General features: G+C 29.7%; 1 protein-coding gene across 1 annotated transcript in view; it reads left to right on the forward strand.

Moving 5' to 3' along the window:
• LOC129963909 (tubulin polymerization-promoting protein homolog) overlaps positions 1-18439 on the forward strand; it is a 62533-nt gene that overhangs the window by 32801 nt on the left and 11293 nt on the right. The window contains exon 2 of the mRNA XM_056078502.1: positions 7489-7771. Within this exon, the coding sequence (XP_055934477.1) occupies positions 7506-7771 (266 nt within the window). The 5' untranslated portion in view covers positions 7489-7505. The remainder of the gene's footprint in view (positions 1-7488; positions 7772-18439) is intronic.

Below are 18439 nucleotides of genomic sequence, written 5' to 3' on the forward strand. Positions count from 1 at the left end.
AGGTCTAAAACCTGGAGATTCGTCAAAATCTCGAGTTCGAATTTTTTGACGATTACTGTACTTTCTCTATACTACGATACGAGAAAGTAATAATATTTGAATACTAGATATACAGATATATAATTCAACTATAACCGATTCGGAAGATTATATTTTAACAACTAATGTTAAGTTTCCTGAACAGAAGGAATTTTCATCATAAGTATTGTTTATGTAAATAATTATCGAGCGATAAGTTTCTTCGAGCGATAATAGCTTTGTCGATTTACATCCCAGTCTGTTTTCATTCAGATTCAAACAAATTTGTTCAAGGTTTTCAATAACACAGCTTTAAGTGATTTAAAGCACTTCACACACACAGACATATCTGTTATGAAATGTAAACATTGTAAATAAATTATAAATAAATATCCCAGAAATGTTAAAAAAGCAAATTCTTGAGTAATCTCGTACTAATGAGGGTTTTTTTTTTTAATGGAGTTCTTCCTAAACCTTCAGTCATTTTGGAACTTCAGTATGTTTAATTTCACTCATTTCCTTCTATGACTATCAATCTTTGCATATTTTGGAAGTTATAAAACCTGTTCATACAGAAATAGATATGCCTTCTTTTTTTCATATGAATGTGTGAAATGAGCTTTCAGTTTTTTTCGTTCGTTTGTAAAAAAACCCTGCAATATTTCATTTGTCAAATGAAGACCGGGTGCAAAAATAACCTTCAAAAAGGAGCTTGCTTTCCTTGTTATGTGGGTGTGCAGTGATACAGACAGATGATTTTGCTAGGATGAACGCCAAAATACAGTCGGCAGGCAGTCTTAACCACTGAGGTTAAAATTAAAGTACCAGATGTAGGTTAAGTTTGGTTTAAATATAGCAATAGCGGAAGAGGCCGTTTTTTTTTCTCCAATTTCAGAAAATCTCCAATAATCAATTGGAGTTGTCTCCTCGAAACTTATACGTGTACTTTCTAATAAGCATACAATGTTTGTAATTAATCGCGCGTTATTGGTAAAAGATAATTAATAAAATGTCTATTTGACTGCGACCTTTGGCGATTTTTTTAGCTATTATTCGCTTGGATGCAGTTATCACATAAGTGCCTGAAAGCCAAATGTGTATTTTGGACTCACACTTTCGCAAATGCATGCACGCACACACTTAAAAATATATAAAATATCCATTCACAGGATGTCGAAAAGAACAAAATTTGTTTTTCGAAAAGTTCGTTCGAAGAATATCGAAAACGGTTTTATGAAACAATAAAGAATGTGTCCATTTACCTTTTCTTAATTTTATAAATAAATAAATTAATTAATAAATTTTAAAAAACAATAATTAAAATAATAAATAAATAAATAAATTTTAATAAATTACTTTTAATGTAAAATATAAACATATTAAAATTACTTATATTTTGCAGGCTATATCTTAAACCAGTTTTCGCTCTTGTTAAATGACGATAATATATCTGCATGTAAAATATAAACCAGTAGGAAGGGTTTCCCCGCAACTTTCTCACTCACTGTCTAACAAAGCTGTTATCTCACTTCCCCCCCCCGCATAAAATTGTGCGCTTTGGGTAAGGCCACGATTACTTTGCACAAGATTAGAGAACAATAGTTGGGAAATATTGATCTTTGGCTCGAATTACTAAATCTATAGAGAAATTGTTGGCTTTGGGTAAGGCCGCCAATACTTTGCACAGGATTAGAGAATAATAGTTGGGAAATATTGATCTTTGGCATGAATTATTGAATCTGTAGAGTAATTGTGGACTTTTGATAAGGCCGCCAATACTTTGCACAGGATTAGAGAATAATAGTTGGGAAATATTGATCTTTGGCTCGAATTACTAAATCTATAGAGAAATTGTTGGCTTTGGGTAAGGCCGCGATTACTTTGCACAGGATTAGAGAACAATAGTGACTTGAATTACTGAATCTGTAGTGTAATTGTGGACTTTGGGTAAGGGCGCCAATACTTTGCACAGAATTGGAGAATAATAGTTGGGAAGTATTGATCTTTGGCTCGAATTACTAAATCTATAGAGAAATTGTTGGCTTTGGGTAAAGCCGCCAATACTTTGCACAGGATTAGAGAATAATAGTTGGGAAATATTGATCTTTGGCTTTAATTACTGAATCTGTAGAGTAATTGTAGACTTTGGGTAAGGTCGCCAATACTTTGCAATGGATTAGAGAACAATATTTAGAAATATTGAATCTATAGAGAATTTTGGTGATTAGTCACTGGCATATGGTTAATAGTACCCGGAAATTGAAACTGTACTTTAGATGTGTTATTTTTCTGCACAATTAAAACCAAAATTTGGCACAAAGCCACAAGTGTAATCGCAAAATCACATGTCATTTTTTTTGTATTTAAGTCACTGTGTTTTTGAGGTATGGGACTTAAAGAAAAACAGATGACCAATTCCTTGATGGATTTGGTTTCAAATCTAATAAAATATCTACACTTTAAATATTAAATCTGTGCACCAAATGTTATCATTTTAGAGCTCTTCATTTTGAAGTTATTGTGTTAACTTAAAAGTATATTACGACAGTCGGATAGAAAGATATCTTGTGAGTGGTTTTCATTCAAAATTTAGAATTCATTGAAATCTACATATTTGGAGTAGACAGCATATCAAATCTCGTCCATCTTGATCAAAGTGTTTTTGACTAATCGTGTTCACAGGCAGGCAGATGGAAGAACGGATATAATTCCAAAAATATGCTTTCTGGAACTCCGAGACACCTGAAACATAGAAACTCGCGAAAATCACGAATTCGAATTTTTCAACGATTATTGTTTGTATACTTTCTCTTCAGTATTTTCTATTTATATACTTAGTATATAGAAAATAAAAATTAATAAATTTTTTAATTTTTTTAAAGTTTGTAGTTGAAAAGCGCAAGAAAATTTATTTTTTTGCTTATTTTTCTTTTCATTTCATTTCATTCATTCAATTTATCTTTATATTTCTAAATATTTTTCTTCATAACAGCCCGCTCATCAACTGGCTGTCATGTACTTTCCATAAAGTAAGCAAATTAGAGTAGTAACTGTAAGTATTAAATACCAGACGTAAACAGAGTTTGAAATAAAATGAATTATATATCGAAGAAATAAACGATTATTACCAAGATCACAGAATAATGAAGAACCGGGTCAAATCAGCAGAAATGAATTCTTCCCACAGAAATAATGGAGTGAAATAATATGTAATTATGTTCTCATGACTAATCGTATCATCTTAATTATATGTTGTACTAGATGAAACAGTGTGTAAGGAACTATTATTAAATATCTAAAAGTCATTTAAGCGGAGGGAAATGCGTTAATGTTTTATTTCTGGTTGTCATAGTGAGAAAAAAAAAACACTTCGTACAAATTGTTTTTCATATTGAAAATATTTAATCCTGTATGTAAAATTTGACAATTCTGTTTTTAATTTTTAATTTATATTTATTTTTAACTTTATACTGCAGAGCTAACAAATGGACAAAAAATTAATTCTTTTTGTAATGGTATAAATAAATTTTTAAATCTCAACTCGAAAAAAGTATTCTTATTTTCTATAGGATGCAAACGATTATTAAAAATCTAAAAAAAAAAAAAATTTTTAAAAATCTTGTAAAAAATAGTTCAATTCAAAATTTTCTTTGAGAATAAAAATACTTCATTTTCAGAAAAATGTAATTATTTTTAAATCAATAAACGTTTATCATTTTTTTTAAATTTGTTTTTCATTATTTTTTTTATCATTTGAATGAATTTAAAAGGTATCCGTATTTTTTATCTGGATGCTGATATTATTTAAAGCGATTATCATCCAAACATTTTTCAAATATCCTCTTAATAATTTTATTGAAAGGGTAGAAAGTAAAAATTCTATCCTTTAATATTCAAGTCTTCATCATTGTGTATTAGTATTATATATCTATTTACTACTGTGTAGTATATTCTTTTAGGCATAAAGATTTAATCAATATTAATGAGCATATGTCTTCCAATCATAAAAAGGAAAAATAATCTAATAAATAATTAAAATAGTTATTTTTTTATGATAATAACTGAAAAATTACGAAACCTTGAGTATTCTAGGAAATGGGCTGACCCTAGAAAAATGTAAAATTAATATCGAAAATAAGATGTCTGTCTGCAATGACTAAAAACAAAACTGTCTGGTACTTGAAAAAGCTCTCTTGGAAAATGTTCTAGACGATGCTTGGGCAGAGAGAGGAGGGATGAAGAATCCTTGAGCTAGCACCTGCCCTGTCTCGTCCGTACATCCGTCATAAGAAAGGTTACGTGATCTTTCCGAATTTCCGCATCACGACAGAGCCACTGCAGTGAAGAAAATTCAACTAGACGAGGCAGTGAATCGTTTGCAAAAGGAAACATTTATTCGAATAGCAGAAAAAGTTATAAAGCGTTTTTCTGCATTGAAATGCTTTAATTTGCGAAAGCGTTCAGAAATTTTTGTTCTTTGAATTCTGCTCTTGAATTCCGATGAATTTATTTTGTTTTTTATATAAAAAAAGGAGCTAAATTATAGTCTTTAAATATGATAGATGCTTTATTAAAAATGGAAATATTTAAATATGATTTGGTTTTAATTATCCTGTTAACTACATTTAAGTCCAATATCAAACACTTTACAATTGCAGAAGTTTTAAAAATATGACTTGGTTTTAATTTTCCTGTAAACTACGTTTAAGTTCAATATCAAGACAGAAGACTGTTTGCTTTTATTATCAAGACAAGATTTACTGTTACAGAAGTTTTAAACAGTATTCAATAATAAAATTTCTTGTGATCAACTTAATACTGAATTTTTTTAATTAACTTTTAAGCTTATGATTTGACTTAATGTTTCTATAGATGACTACGCAATTCAAACAATTCGATAAATTTGATTTATAACCTAAAAGTTATTTTAAAACACGTATAGATGTTATGTTTTATGTCAATTAAAATGTTTCCAATTTGTGAAGAACAAAAATTAAAATATATTCAAAAATTGCTAAAAGCAATATTGAATTTTACAGTTATCTTTTCAAAATGTTCTAGAAGAAAATCTGAATTGTTGTTTTCAGTCTCATTACGCTGCTTTTGTTTCGTAAGAAAAGTTTGAAGTTTTGTACTTTAATAAAGATTTGCATTCTTATAAAAATGTCTTTAGTCAGTAGATCTTTTAATAAATATCAATTTTTTTTATTGAAGAGAAACGGCGAGCATTAGTTTAAAAGATGCCAGTTTAGGTTCTTATATATTCAAACTATAACATTTATTTATCAATGCTTGAATGTGTAGAGCAAAAGAAAATTTTACAATTACTCGAGGAAATTTAATATGAATTAAACACTAATCGAAGACACACTAAACACGCTATTCGAAGACACGTTGATAATTGTTTACCTATATAATTTCTATAGCATTAAAAATTTTTCGTTATCTTAATGCAATTTAGTACTGCTTGTGATAATTTATTATTACAACTCATCAAATCATTCATGTATTTCTTATCAAATGTGGAATCTTAATATATTAGCCGCTTTCGGCGAAAAACTTGATCATATTAGTAACTAACCGCCTTTGGCGACCAGCCGGTTCGCTAGTATTAATGCTTGTTAAAATTTTAATAATTAAATATTTTATGTAATTCCTACTTTAATAGCTTCTCCAACAAATACTTTAAAATTTTAAATTTTGATAATCATATAATTCACTCATAATATTAGAAAGGCCTTCAGCCATAAGGTAATATGTAGCTCTCTTATTTTCTGTTAGCTCACGTAGAATTTATGCTTTAAATTAAAATGGAAATGATTAATCTGGAATTACTATAATAATACTGATCTATAATACTTTTTACTGAAACAAAGCTTTTTTTTAATAATATGATTATTGAAAACAGAGTCACTGAGCGTTTAAATCTTATGGGCAAACAGAATCGTTTAAAAGAATCGGTCGAAAACAGGTTAAAAAAAACTACTTAAAAAACGATATACTTAAAACTATAAGCATATACAAAAAATATATAATTAACATAAATACAATTTAATTACAAAAGCATACAACTAACCTAAAAATAATTTAAATCAAGTCCGCATCCGTTGAAAATAGTTGCCAACAATCAGAACACAATGCGCATGCGTGAAATTTCAATGGCAGTTATCGTAACGCAAAGCGTGAATTTTTCTACGCCACTTGGGGTAACGCTATGTAGATTAGAAATTTTTAATTTCCTTTATTCTGTTTTATTTTAATTCAAAAGTACTTCAAAATGAATCTAAAAGATCGATTAATTAACAATGTTTAATTTTAAATATGTCAAACATAAAGAAAATAAACAGCGTCGTTTGAAATAATCGGTCGAAAAATATTAAGCCTAATCTCATTAGCGTGGGAAAAAAAAACTGAAGCCTTACTCATATGACGGTGGGGAAAATGGAAGATTTTTTTGGCGGGAAAGTCAATTTTTAATTAATAATTAAAATTCTAATTACAAATTTTAAAAACTGTACCCCAGGTGCACATTCCCGACATCCAAGGTATACATGTACCAAATTTCTTAGCTGTAGGTCAAACGGTCTGGCCTGTAGAGCGCCACACACACACACACATTGAGCTTTATTATAAGTATAGATATCAATTTAGTTATAGGAACCAAATTTGACTTATCACATTCTATCACAACAAAAGAATATCCACAGTAAATTTCGTCATAAAATGCTTAGTTGATTAACTATACTATAGTCTGTGTATTTTCTGTAGGCATTTCAAGGTAACATTTTCTACCTCGTTATTGGTTGTCTTGTACTAGTAGCGCGGTAGAAAATGTGACCTAGGGCCGCCTACAGAAAATACAAAAGACTATAATGAAGTGAAAAAAATGCATTTTGCGAAATCAGTCCGATTATTGAAGCTAGGGACACAAAATTTTATTTTACAATATCTTACAAAAATTGAGAATGGTTGGAGGCGGGCGATCATTGATAACTTATCTAGGGATTATGAGCTTTCATACGAAATTAAAATTAGCAAAATCGTGCAGTTGAGGAATACTGTCTTCTCATACTGTATAGTGAAGTATAATCGAAAATGGAAAGAGAGACAGTTGATTACTGACGGCAAAGCTTGGGTTCATATAAAATAAAACGGTGAAATCGAACTAATGGCTGGGGCTGATTCTTTGATTTGTCAATTATTATTAATAAATGATGATATCAATTAAAAATATTCTTTTTCTATTTTGGTCTAATTTATCTTAAAATTATTTATTTTATCTCATAAAGGTTATTTTACTGATGATTATCATTTTCCATTCGATATTCAAGCAGATTATTGGAAAATTTTAGTCCCACAATATCTTGTAAAGCAGTAGAATAAGCAATTAAAGATTAACAATCGTTTCTTTTTTATAGACAATTGCGAATGCATTGCCTTTTTAATTATCAACCTTTCCTTCTTCAACAGTTATTGAGTTCAAAGCCATGGCGGCCATTGTTGAAGGAAGTTCACCTGCCCCTGAGGAAAACTCTTCTTCACCTGCGACTAAAGAGAACGAAAACACTGGTTCAGCCGTCGAAGGCCCGTCTTTCAAAGACCAATTCAAACTTTTCGCCAAGTTTGGCGATTGCAAGAGCACTGGTGAAGCCATCACCTTGTCCAACAGTGATAAATGGATGAAGCAAGCTAAAGTCATCGACAAGAAACTGACCACGACGGATACTGGCATTTATTACAAGATGGTTGCCAAGTAAGTTCTTGAATTTTTATGCGTTTGACAAAAGTGGCAATTTTTAGAGTTTGAAAATATAATCAGCTGAAATAGTTTTCCCAAGACTTTCTCATAAACTTGTCATGCCAGAGAACGCTTTACATGGTATTGGCGTTCAATAGTTGCGAAATATTAACTTTTGGTGAGTTAGCATTTTTACTGAATCTATCGTGTCATCCATGGCGAGTTATTTGGCGATTAATCACTTATATGCGTTGACAGTATCTGAAAATCGTATTTTAGATACGTTTTTCACAACCGATTGAAACAAGTTTTTCACACAAAACTGCACTTGTTGCCACAACTTCCCGTACTGAATTTGATAAATTTATATCATTACATTTTTGAATTATCGTGTTTATTTATTCCTGAAAGTAAAGATCGACAGGCAGTCAACCCTTATTTGGAGTTGGCTCAAAATTTGACAGGTGTCTACACTATAGATGTTAAATCTGAGTACCGAATCTTATCTATCTAGCTTTCTTCGTTTTGTAATTATCGTGTTAACTTATAGCCGTACTTCCTCTGAACAGATTTTACTCAAAACTTGATAGAAATCTGCGCATTTGGTGTACAGAACGTATACAAATGTTCAACCGTATAACTCAAAGAATTTTTGAGTCATCTTTGACACAGGACAGACGGATAGACACTTTCCAAAAATGTGTTTTTCGAACCCAGGGTGATCTAAAACGTGTAGATTCGCCAAAATCTCGAGTTCGAATTTTTTGACGATTACTATACTTGCTCTGTATTACGTATACGAAAAAGTAAAAATATGAACTGATGAATAAAAATAACAATCATCAGTAGAATAAATGACAGCTCACAGTAACAAAAATTCCGAACTGATACATGACTTGATAAACATTTTCAGGAATTTTAGGCATACTAAAAGACCATTAAAATATATAACTTCCGTTTCAAACATACAATATCATGATACAGCAACGTTTAAATCCCGTTTTGAAGTAACACGAGAGCTGTTTTGTGATGCACTCCATCATTCTAATCCGTGGTCAGATGACGAGGCCTGAGTACAACATCACACTCCACACTTTTGTATCAAGCCAAAGAGAAGTACCCCGACGTATTTAGCTCGCACCTACTTACATGAAGATGGAAACGGTTTTAAACCAGGGACCGAACTTAAACCAGAATTCGAGATTTCACCACCAAACCATCACGGTACCTATTTCTGACGCAGAAGATTAAGTATGAGATTGAAATAGAATTTTTATTCCAATATAACATTCCATTAACTTTGAGTATATTAATGTTGTATAATTATTTAACTGAGTAAAACACTGCAACACGAGGCACTCCCTTAACATAAACTTGTTCACTATGATCAGATTTTTAAGTTATTATAGTGAATAGGTTTTCAGTGATCAGAGCTATGAAAAACCAAGAAAATAATGTCATCAAATTACAGTCATATCAACAATATGCAGCAGACACAGTAAAACCTTTGATAGCAAAAAAATGTAAATGATTTTTCATTTTCTTATGTAAGAGATTTTTATGAGGAAATAATAATTTTTCACATCGGACTGATACTATTTCAAGCACCCAAACATTGTTATTACACTTTGTGTTAAAGTATACATGCTATTTTTAATGAAATTGAAATAAATGCATGATTGTGGATTCAAATTATCTACCAATTTAGTTTTAAAATGTGAAAACATCCAAAACGTGACTGAAAGAATGGATAGATACGTTAAAAGAATTTTGATTTTTTTCAGAATGAAGCATTCTGATAAACAAAGCCAAATAATGTAAACCACAGTATGTAATCCAAAAAGGATTTCTATGTGAATCTCTTTTTTCTTTCGTAATTTTCTTCATAAAGAAAATCAAAATTATTTTTATTCTCCGAGACAGATGTCACCATGGTTACTCGAAATATTTTAGGTTAAATCCCCCCCCCCAATCTATCTGATAAGAATCGTATAAACAATGGGAAGTACAGATGTTATAAATGTAAACATGAGGTTTTTCTTATTTTGTGAAAGTGGGAATTTGTTGGATTAAACGTGTTGTAAAAGAAGAGAAAACATTAACCAAACGGAAACTTAAAACAAGAGGAAGAGATAACAAAATAATGTACAACATTTGGTCTTCGTTTTTCATCACTATTTCAATTAAGACGACTTGATTTGCTTGATGATTCTTTTTTTGAAGCCAATCATATGTACCCATTTTGATTATTTTCATGAGTTTTTATTTCCCAGACAGGCAAATAATTAATCAAATGCAGTTACTAATTTAGTCTCCATTTGAAGTGCTTCAAGACACCATCCTCGAAGTCCATTCATTTTCTCCTTATTAAAAGCTGCTTAAAGGTTTATCAGAAACCCATCTTATATCTTTCAGTCAGATAAAATTGGACGTCAGCCAACGCCCTTCTGAATTTATTTTTTTTTTTTTTGTTAGTGAAACTTATTTTTGTCCAGAAAAAGCACTGATTCATTTTTTAAAAAATTGTTCTTTTGTGCTAAATGCTCCAATTAATCTCTCTAAATGTCACTTTAATTTGATATTTTATTTTATTTGTATATTTTTATTCTATTTGAATGTTTTTATTTTATTGAAGTATTTTTTTTATTTCTCTAGCAAAATATAATAAATACAATTTAATTTCACAATTCCAATACTTTTCAAAATTGAATGGCACTGTACCTGTACTTATAAAACCAGTGGAGTGCCCCCCTCCCCAAAAGTTTCTCGCATACTCTCTAATAAACTTTTATCATGCCAGAAAACGCCTTACCTGGCACTGGGTACGATAATAATGAAATATAAAATTTTGGCGACATTTAGCATTTTTGCTGAATTTTTTTAATATCTTTGGCGAGTTGTTTGGCAATTATTCCCTGGCATGCAGTTAATAGTATACAAAACCATATATGTGTTTTAGAGAGGTTTTTCTCAAACGATTGAAACAAAATTCCATACTAAATTTGATATATTTAAATCATAGCGTTTATGCATTATCGAGATTACTTGTTTGTGAAAGTATGGACTAACAGAACAGTAAACCCTTTGTTTGCATTTGGCTCAAAATTTGATAGCTCTATACACTCACTATAAATGTCAAATCTGTGTACCGAATTTTATTTTTCTAGCTCTCTTCGTTTTGTAATTATCGTGTTAACTTATATTCGAACAACCGGACTTCCTCTGAACAGATTGTTCTCCAAATTCGGTAGAAATATGCAAATTTGGTGCAATTACCATATACCAAATTTCCACGGTTTAGCTCAAAGTTTTTTTGAGTTATCTTTGTTACACACAGACAGACATTTTCCAGAACCGTATTTTTCGAACTCAGGGATATATGGAGATGTATCAATGTGCAGATGCATCAAATACAGATGGAATGAAACGTGCGAATGCAATGAAGCGTGGAGATGCATCAAAATCTCGAATTCGAATTTTATAAAGATTACTAAACTTTGACGATCTCTATACTGCGTATATGAGAAAGTAATTATCTATATCTATACTTATAATAAAGCTCAATGTCTTCCATTTTCCCCACCGCCAACTTTTCCGCCAAAATAATCTTCCATTTTCCCCAACGCCAAATGATTTAGGTTTTAGTTCTTTTTTTCTCCCAACAGTAATGAGGCTAGGGTTAAGATTTTTCGGCGGATTATTTCAAACGATTCTGTTTATTTTCTTAATGTTTTATGCATTTAAAATTAAACATTGTTAATTAATCCATGTTTCAGATTCATTCTGAAGTACTTTTGAATTAAAATAACACAGAATAAAGGAAATTAAAAATGTATAATCTGCATAGCGTTACCCCAACTGGCGTAGAAAAATTCACGCATTTGCGTTACCGTAAAAGGCGAAGAAAATTCACGCATGCGCACTGTGTTCTGATTGTTGGCATGGCAACCATTATCAACGGACGATTTAAATTACTTTTAGGTTAGTTGTATGCTTTTGTAATTTAATTGTATTTATGTTAGTTATATATTTTTTGTATATGCTTATAGTTTTAAGTACATCGTTTTTTAAGTAGTTTTTTTTAACCTGTTTTCAATGATTTAAATTATTTTTAGGTTAGTTGCATGCTTTTGTAATTAAATTGTATTTATGTTAATTATATATTTTTTGATATATGCTTATAGTTTTAAGTACATCGTTTTTTAAGTAGTTTTTTTAAATCTGTTTTCGACCGATTATTTTAAACGATTCATTTTATTTTCTTAGTGTTTGATGCATTTAAAATGAAACATTGTTAATGAATCGATCCGTTCATGATGAATCTGAGAAAATTTTGTTGACAAATTCTTGAGATATTATACAAATTAAGAAAGATATTCTTTAGTGCCCATAAAGTTTAAACGCTCAGTGACTCTATTATCAGTAATCATATTATTAAAAAAAATGCTTTGTTTCAGTAAAAAATATTATTATATTAATTGCAGATTAATCCTTTACATTTTAATTTAAAGCATAAATTCTACGAGGGGTAACAGAAAATTAGAGAGATACATATCACGTTATGACTGAAGGCCTTTATAATATTATGAGTGAATTATATGACTATCAAAATTTGAAGTTTTAAAATATTTTGCTGAAGAATCTATTAAAGTTGGAATTGCATAAAATATTTAATTATTAAAATTTTAACGAACATTAAGATTGGCGAAGCGGCTGGTCGCCAAAGGCGGCTAGTTATTAAATAAAAATGTCTTTTTGAAAAATATTTTATTAGTGTAATATAAAGTAGAAATTTTTTAAATCAAAAGGATGAAGGTCAGAACAAAGTCGTTTGCGTGAGACGCTGCCAAAAAAACACTTGCAAGTGAATTGAAATGTTAATCGCATGCGTAATATATATTCATAATGAATCTGAAGAATTATTCCGGGTTTGCACTCAGCTCGTCTGTCCCGATAGAACAGCATGCCGTTGTATTGAATTTTTTTTTTTTCTTACTGCGCATGCGTTTGTAGATTTTGCCGGTTTTTTTGGCGTGAAAAAATTGATCAGTTATCATAAATTAACTCCGACTTTTTTTGCTCTTAGTTCTTTCTGATGTGAGGTTGCGATTTTTTTCATTTTATTTGCCATTTCTTATTTATAGTGTTCCAAATTTAAGTATGTTAATCTTTATTTTTTATTTCACTATGTTTCTTTGCATAAATATCCATCATTTTAATAAGATACGCAGTGAAAAAGAAAAATGCTGGGACGCTAAAACGGCTATTTGTAGCCAAGCATGGAATGCCTGAATCTATCTTATGAAATTGTGGCAAACATAAATCAGTCTCTTTCTACGCATGCGCTGCTTACTTAAAATTGGCCGGCTTATAATTGGCTGTGTGTAAACCCGGCATTATTCTCGCTAGTGGCAATTGTCATGTCTTAATTTCCTTATAATATTACTCTCAGTGCTTCATGTCTTACCTATGTTGTTACAACCGTCATATTTTTTTCAAATTATTGCAAAAATATTGTCCATATTTTGAGTAAAGCAATTTAGAATACTTCAATTTGCTTTTTAGGACATTTCTAGAATCTTCTTTATTTTTATAATTTTTTACTTTTAGTCTTTAATATATTTCATAATAATTATAATACATATTTCAAAATCTTGTAGCCAGTTTTTTTTAAATCATTTCTAGATGGCGACTTTTGTAAGGAATCAAATTTTAATTAAAATTAATCCTTGCGCTGATAATTAAGCTTTCCAAATATTAAAATATTGTATATCCGTTTGAAACACACAAGTGAAAAAAATTTCAGGTCTCAAGAACATCAAAAAATGATTGAGAAATTGCTTGCAAAAACCCATTCTTATAAACATGAAACGTGATTTTAAATTTATGATGATCTCTGTATTAATATTTGTATTTTGTTCCATTCGGAAAAACATTTTAAATTAAAATCAAAAGATTGTTTAATGCACATCAGGTCCATATACAAAGCGGATATTTAGAAGAATGAAACAAATTATTTACTTATATTTAGTATTAATTCATTTTCACGTTACATTTGAAATACTAATATTAGTTCAGAGAAAACTTTTAAGAGCTATAAATTTAATTATTTCAACAATAATTTAATTTGAAAATTTATTGTTCATTAGCAGCAGTTTGAATTTAATTGTTACTCAGTTTCAATATATAAGTCAGCACAATAAAAAATTATAAAAAACATTTATTCGTGCCAGTCTTATTTCAATAATGAACATAATGTACTTACAATAACAATAAAGAGCAAAGAAAGACAGAACAGAATTAATAATTGGAAAATATCTGTGAGTAAACTACTAGAGATCTCCGAAAATGAACAGAAAAAACATCATTTGGTCAAATTCAATGATAAAAATGAGACCTTGAGAAAATGCTTACTTGCGATTCTTATCTTTTTTATATAAAAAAAATCATGTAAATATTACGTTTTTTTTTTTTTTTTTTTTTTTTTTCGTTTTCTGATTGGTGGACAGCAAGTCATCAGACTCGTGATATTTGAGGTTTGTTTTACCAATATTGTTTGAAATATTTAATGAAAATAATTATTACTTTGTAGTAAATATTTATATTGCACTTGACAATGAAATGGTGACAAAAAAAGGAAAAGTAATGCTTTAATTAACAGCAAATTAAGAGCAAATGTTTTTAAAATAATATTATTTTTTAATTCTACTTTTAGACACATAGTTTATGGCAACACTAATGAATAGCTTTCAGTTTTGTTTACCTTTTTCGAATAACGGAATTTTTTCATCTCTCGGGTAGCAATCTTATGAATATCTAAGCAATACATGTGCTGACTCTGCATTCTTTTTTAAATAGTAATGAGGTTTCCAGGGAGGTTTCTCGATTTGTGGTCAGAAATATTGAGAGCTACATTTTCCATGTTAAGGTGCTACGTCCTATTTTAATTTAAAGATATTTAGAGAGGTTTACACATGTAGAAGAAAAATTAACACATTTTTACTTCCTTATAATGTTAACCATTATGTAAATACAAGACACTTCGGCTAACTTTAAAAATAATAATAATGAGCTTACAATCAAACGCAGAGAGAACAATACCAATCCCACAGAAAAAAATTACAAAGGAAAGAAATTTCCTTTGCCAAAAAACCAGATTTATTAGTTTGGATAGTTTCCAATTTATATGAATAGACGATCCTGCAATTGATGGAGTAGAGTATTACATAAAATAAGAAATTTATTAAAGCCAGGACTTACAAATGTTAACTATCTTGTTTTCTCTCCTTTTGGCAGATTATCTGTTAAGCGAAGAACCACATTTTTCGTTATATTTATCATACTTTTGGGTGGCATGATTAAGTATGAGCAAGAGAAATGCTTTTCAATGTTAATAAATGAAATGTGGAATTAAAAAGCTAAGTGGAAATAAGCAAATTTCCAGAAATATATTTTGTATATGCATTAATAAGCCTCTAGGTATAGATTCACATCATTGTTACAGGAAGCATATTTTATGGCTAGTCACTGATTTGAATTTGAAAAATTATTACAACTTATTTCATGTTTCTAGCTATAGATTATTATTAAAAATGATTATTACTCAGTTCTTATTCATTCATGTGATTCTATGTCTATTTTTACAATATTTTAATAATTTCAGATTTTAGCTATCAATTAACCGCTTAATTTTGCTTAATTTTCATTGAATATGAGTGGTGCCTTGGGAGGAAAGGAGGAAAACTAATTAAAAATTCTTGTATTAGATATAGATAAATTGATAAATTAAAAATTTGAGACGAAAAAGATTGAGACTAAAAAGGGAAAAATATTTAAAATTTTCTTTTTTTTTAATTATTGTGATAAAATGAAGAAAATATTAAAAAAAAAAAAAAAAAAAAACAGGAAGTCAAAGGAAAATTATAAAGCATGAGATGCTGTAAATTATTTAAGAAGAAAATGAAATCATGGTGTGTATAGAAAAAAAGGGGAAAATTTAAAGTAATGCAATTAACTTTCAATTTATCAAAGTATTTATATCAAAATCTGCCATTTTCCATTTTTGGTTTGAAATACAGATTTTGAATTATTTAAAATTTACATATTATTGTTTAAATAGAATATGGCTTTTTAAAAATCGTTTTCTTTTAATGAAAAAGAGCAAAATAAGATAAGGATTAAAAAAGGTCTCTAAAATTCGTAATGTTTGGAGTTTTTGTGTATCTAAAGTACTTTTTACTTTTAGATATGGAAATTGCGCATCCATCAGGAGACTAATTTCACCAAAATAGAGGCAAAATGAAAGATTGAGATATTTATAATTTATTTAGTAATTCAGTAAATTCCGATTAACAGAGGAATTGGGCGGTGTACCAATCACACATTGTCTACAAAATTGAAGAGCCATTTAAATAATAAATACACATGTTTCGAATAAAAATTAACCGAAATTTAAAATTAAACAATACGATTCGTGATGACAAGTTGCAAATAGAACAGAAAAGAAACGCAACTAATGAAATAAAAGTCAAGACCTAAAAAAGAACCCTCTAAATGCGCTCATCTGACACACAGCACATCATCCTCTGATAGGTAAAACCTCATTAAAGTAATCTCGGATTCCTGAAACGGACAGTACATCACGGTTTATTTTTCAAGCTATTGCTACCTACTCAAAAGAAATAGAGTGAACTAAAAAAGAAAGCAAATACTAGAAAAAGTGAAGAGGAGAATACGAGGAGTTCGAGTACTTAAAACGTTTTGTTGGTTCATGAAAGATCCTCTGACTCATTTGCTGCAGAAATCGACCTCGAAAAGCGAGAACGAAATCTCTTCAGGGTTATAAAGAACACGCATGTGTGGGTGCGTCGTGAAGTTTACAAAGCAGAATGCAACAGCAAAAGCTTTTTTAGAAAAGACATACCGTGAAAAATTGAGACTAGGGCATTAACTTAAATCGGCATGGAACCAAAATAACCTTCCTTCCGCCAGGCCTTTGAAAGAAGATTTGCTTAGGGTATTATGTGACAAATGGTGTCATACTATAAAATCTGAGGTGATTACGGAACAGTTGGCTTTTTAAATGGTAAAGATTCATGTAATATACTTCTTAAGTAATTATTGCTGTAAACTAGTTTCATACAGCAGAATTATATTTCTTTTTAATTAAATGAATGAAACCATATCTGCATAAATAAATAAAGGCTAAAGTTGTTTAGAAATCTCGCTATGGGAATTGAAAAAAGTAAAGGAGATTCGAAGCACTAATCCTGAACATCGAAGCATGACATTATTTTAAACTTTATTCGTCTTTCATTTTATCTTTAAAATATGCATCAATAAAGTGCCGACAAAAAAAGTATTTTATACCGCTGCAACATGCATATGGATAAATTCAATTAATGGAACAATGAAGTTATAGTTATAATTATATACTAAAAATATTCTTATTGTAAGGAATACCATTCAAAAACTATTTTTTTTTAATGTAAAGTTTTGTAAATATTACTTTTATGCGATATTATGTTTCAAAGTTGTTGAGGAACCAACGGAAGTGGTCTTCCTAAAACTTTCTCACATAATCGCTCATAAAGGTGTTATTCCAATGAGCGTCTTGTATGGCATTGGCGTACAGTAATTAAGAAATACGATTTTAAATAATGAATGAATTATGATTTTAAAGGAACCGACAGTGTCATTCTTGGCGAGTTATTTGGCGATTAATCCCCTGGCATGAGGTTAATAGTATACGAAAATCGAATTTATGTTTTAAAGCGTTTTTCGCAACCGATTGAAACAAAAATTTGGCATAAAAGGACACTATAATCACAAAATCCCATATCAAATTTGATATGTTTAAATCATTGCGTTTTTGAGTTACCGCATTTACATGTTTCTGAAATTACAGACCGACAGACTGCCAATCCCTTGTTGGATTTGGCTCAACATTTGATAGTATCTAAACTATATATGTTTAATGTCTATACTGAATTTTATTTACTTAGCTTACTTAATTTTATAATTATCGTGTTAACTCATATTCGAACAGCGAGATGGACAGATTTCCTCTGAATGGAGTTTGCGCAAAATTTGTTAGAAAACTGCAAATTTGATGTAAATACTTTATACCAAATTTCATTTATTTAGCTCAAAATATTTGTGACAGACAGATGGACAGATATTTTCCAAAAATATGTCTTTTGAACTCAGGGAGATCTGAAACATAGACATTCGTCAAAATCTCGATTCGAACTTTTTGGCGAGTACAATACTTTCAATATTCTTCGTATACAAGAAAGTAAAAATTTGCAAGTTTTGATTTGTTTATATTGAAATTTTTCTAAATTCTTTCTTGGTATGTGCGTGGTACCCACGAAGTAATTACTCGCTCTACTTGGTAGCAATAGTTACCCATCATACTTGGTAGTTCAAATCCAATATTTTGCCCTACAGAACATATTGAATGATTTTTTGCATCATCGTTCGCATGATACATGCCACAATTTACAGATATTTCTCAGCTATAAGTTAGTTAAAATTTGTAAAAGTAACAGGAGACATAACATAACGTAACATAACATAAACGTTTTCGTTTGCAATTTTCTAAATTTCATTTTAACATGAAATTTAGAAAATTAAATGAAAACGTTTTCAAGCAATTAAAAACAACTTATAACTTAATAA

Source organism: Argiope bruennichi, chromosome 1 (genome assembly GCF_947563725.1).
Source record: "Argiope bruennichi chromosome 1, qqArgBrue1.1, whole genome shotgun sequence".
Classification (NCBI taxonomy): domain Eukaryota; kingdom Metazoa; phylum Arthropoda; class Arachnida; order Araneae; family Araneidae; genus Argiope; species Argiope bruennichi.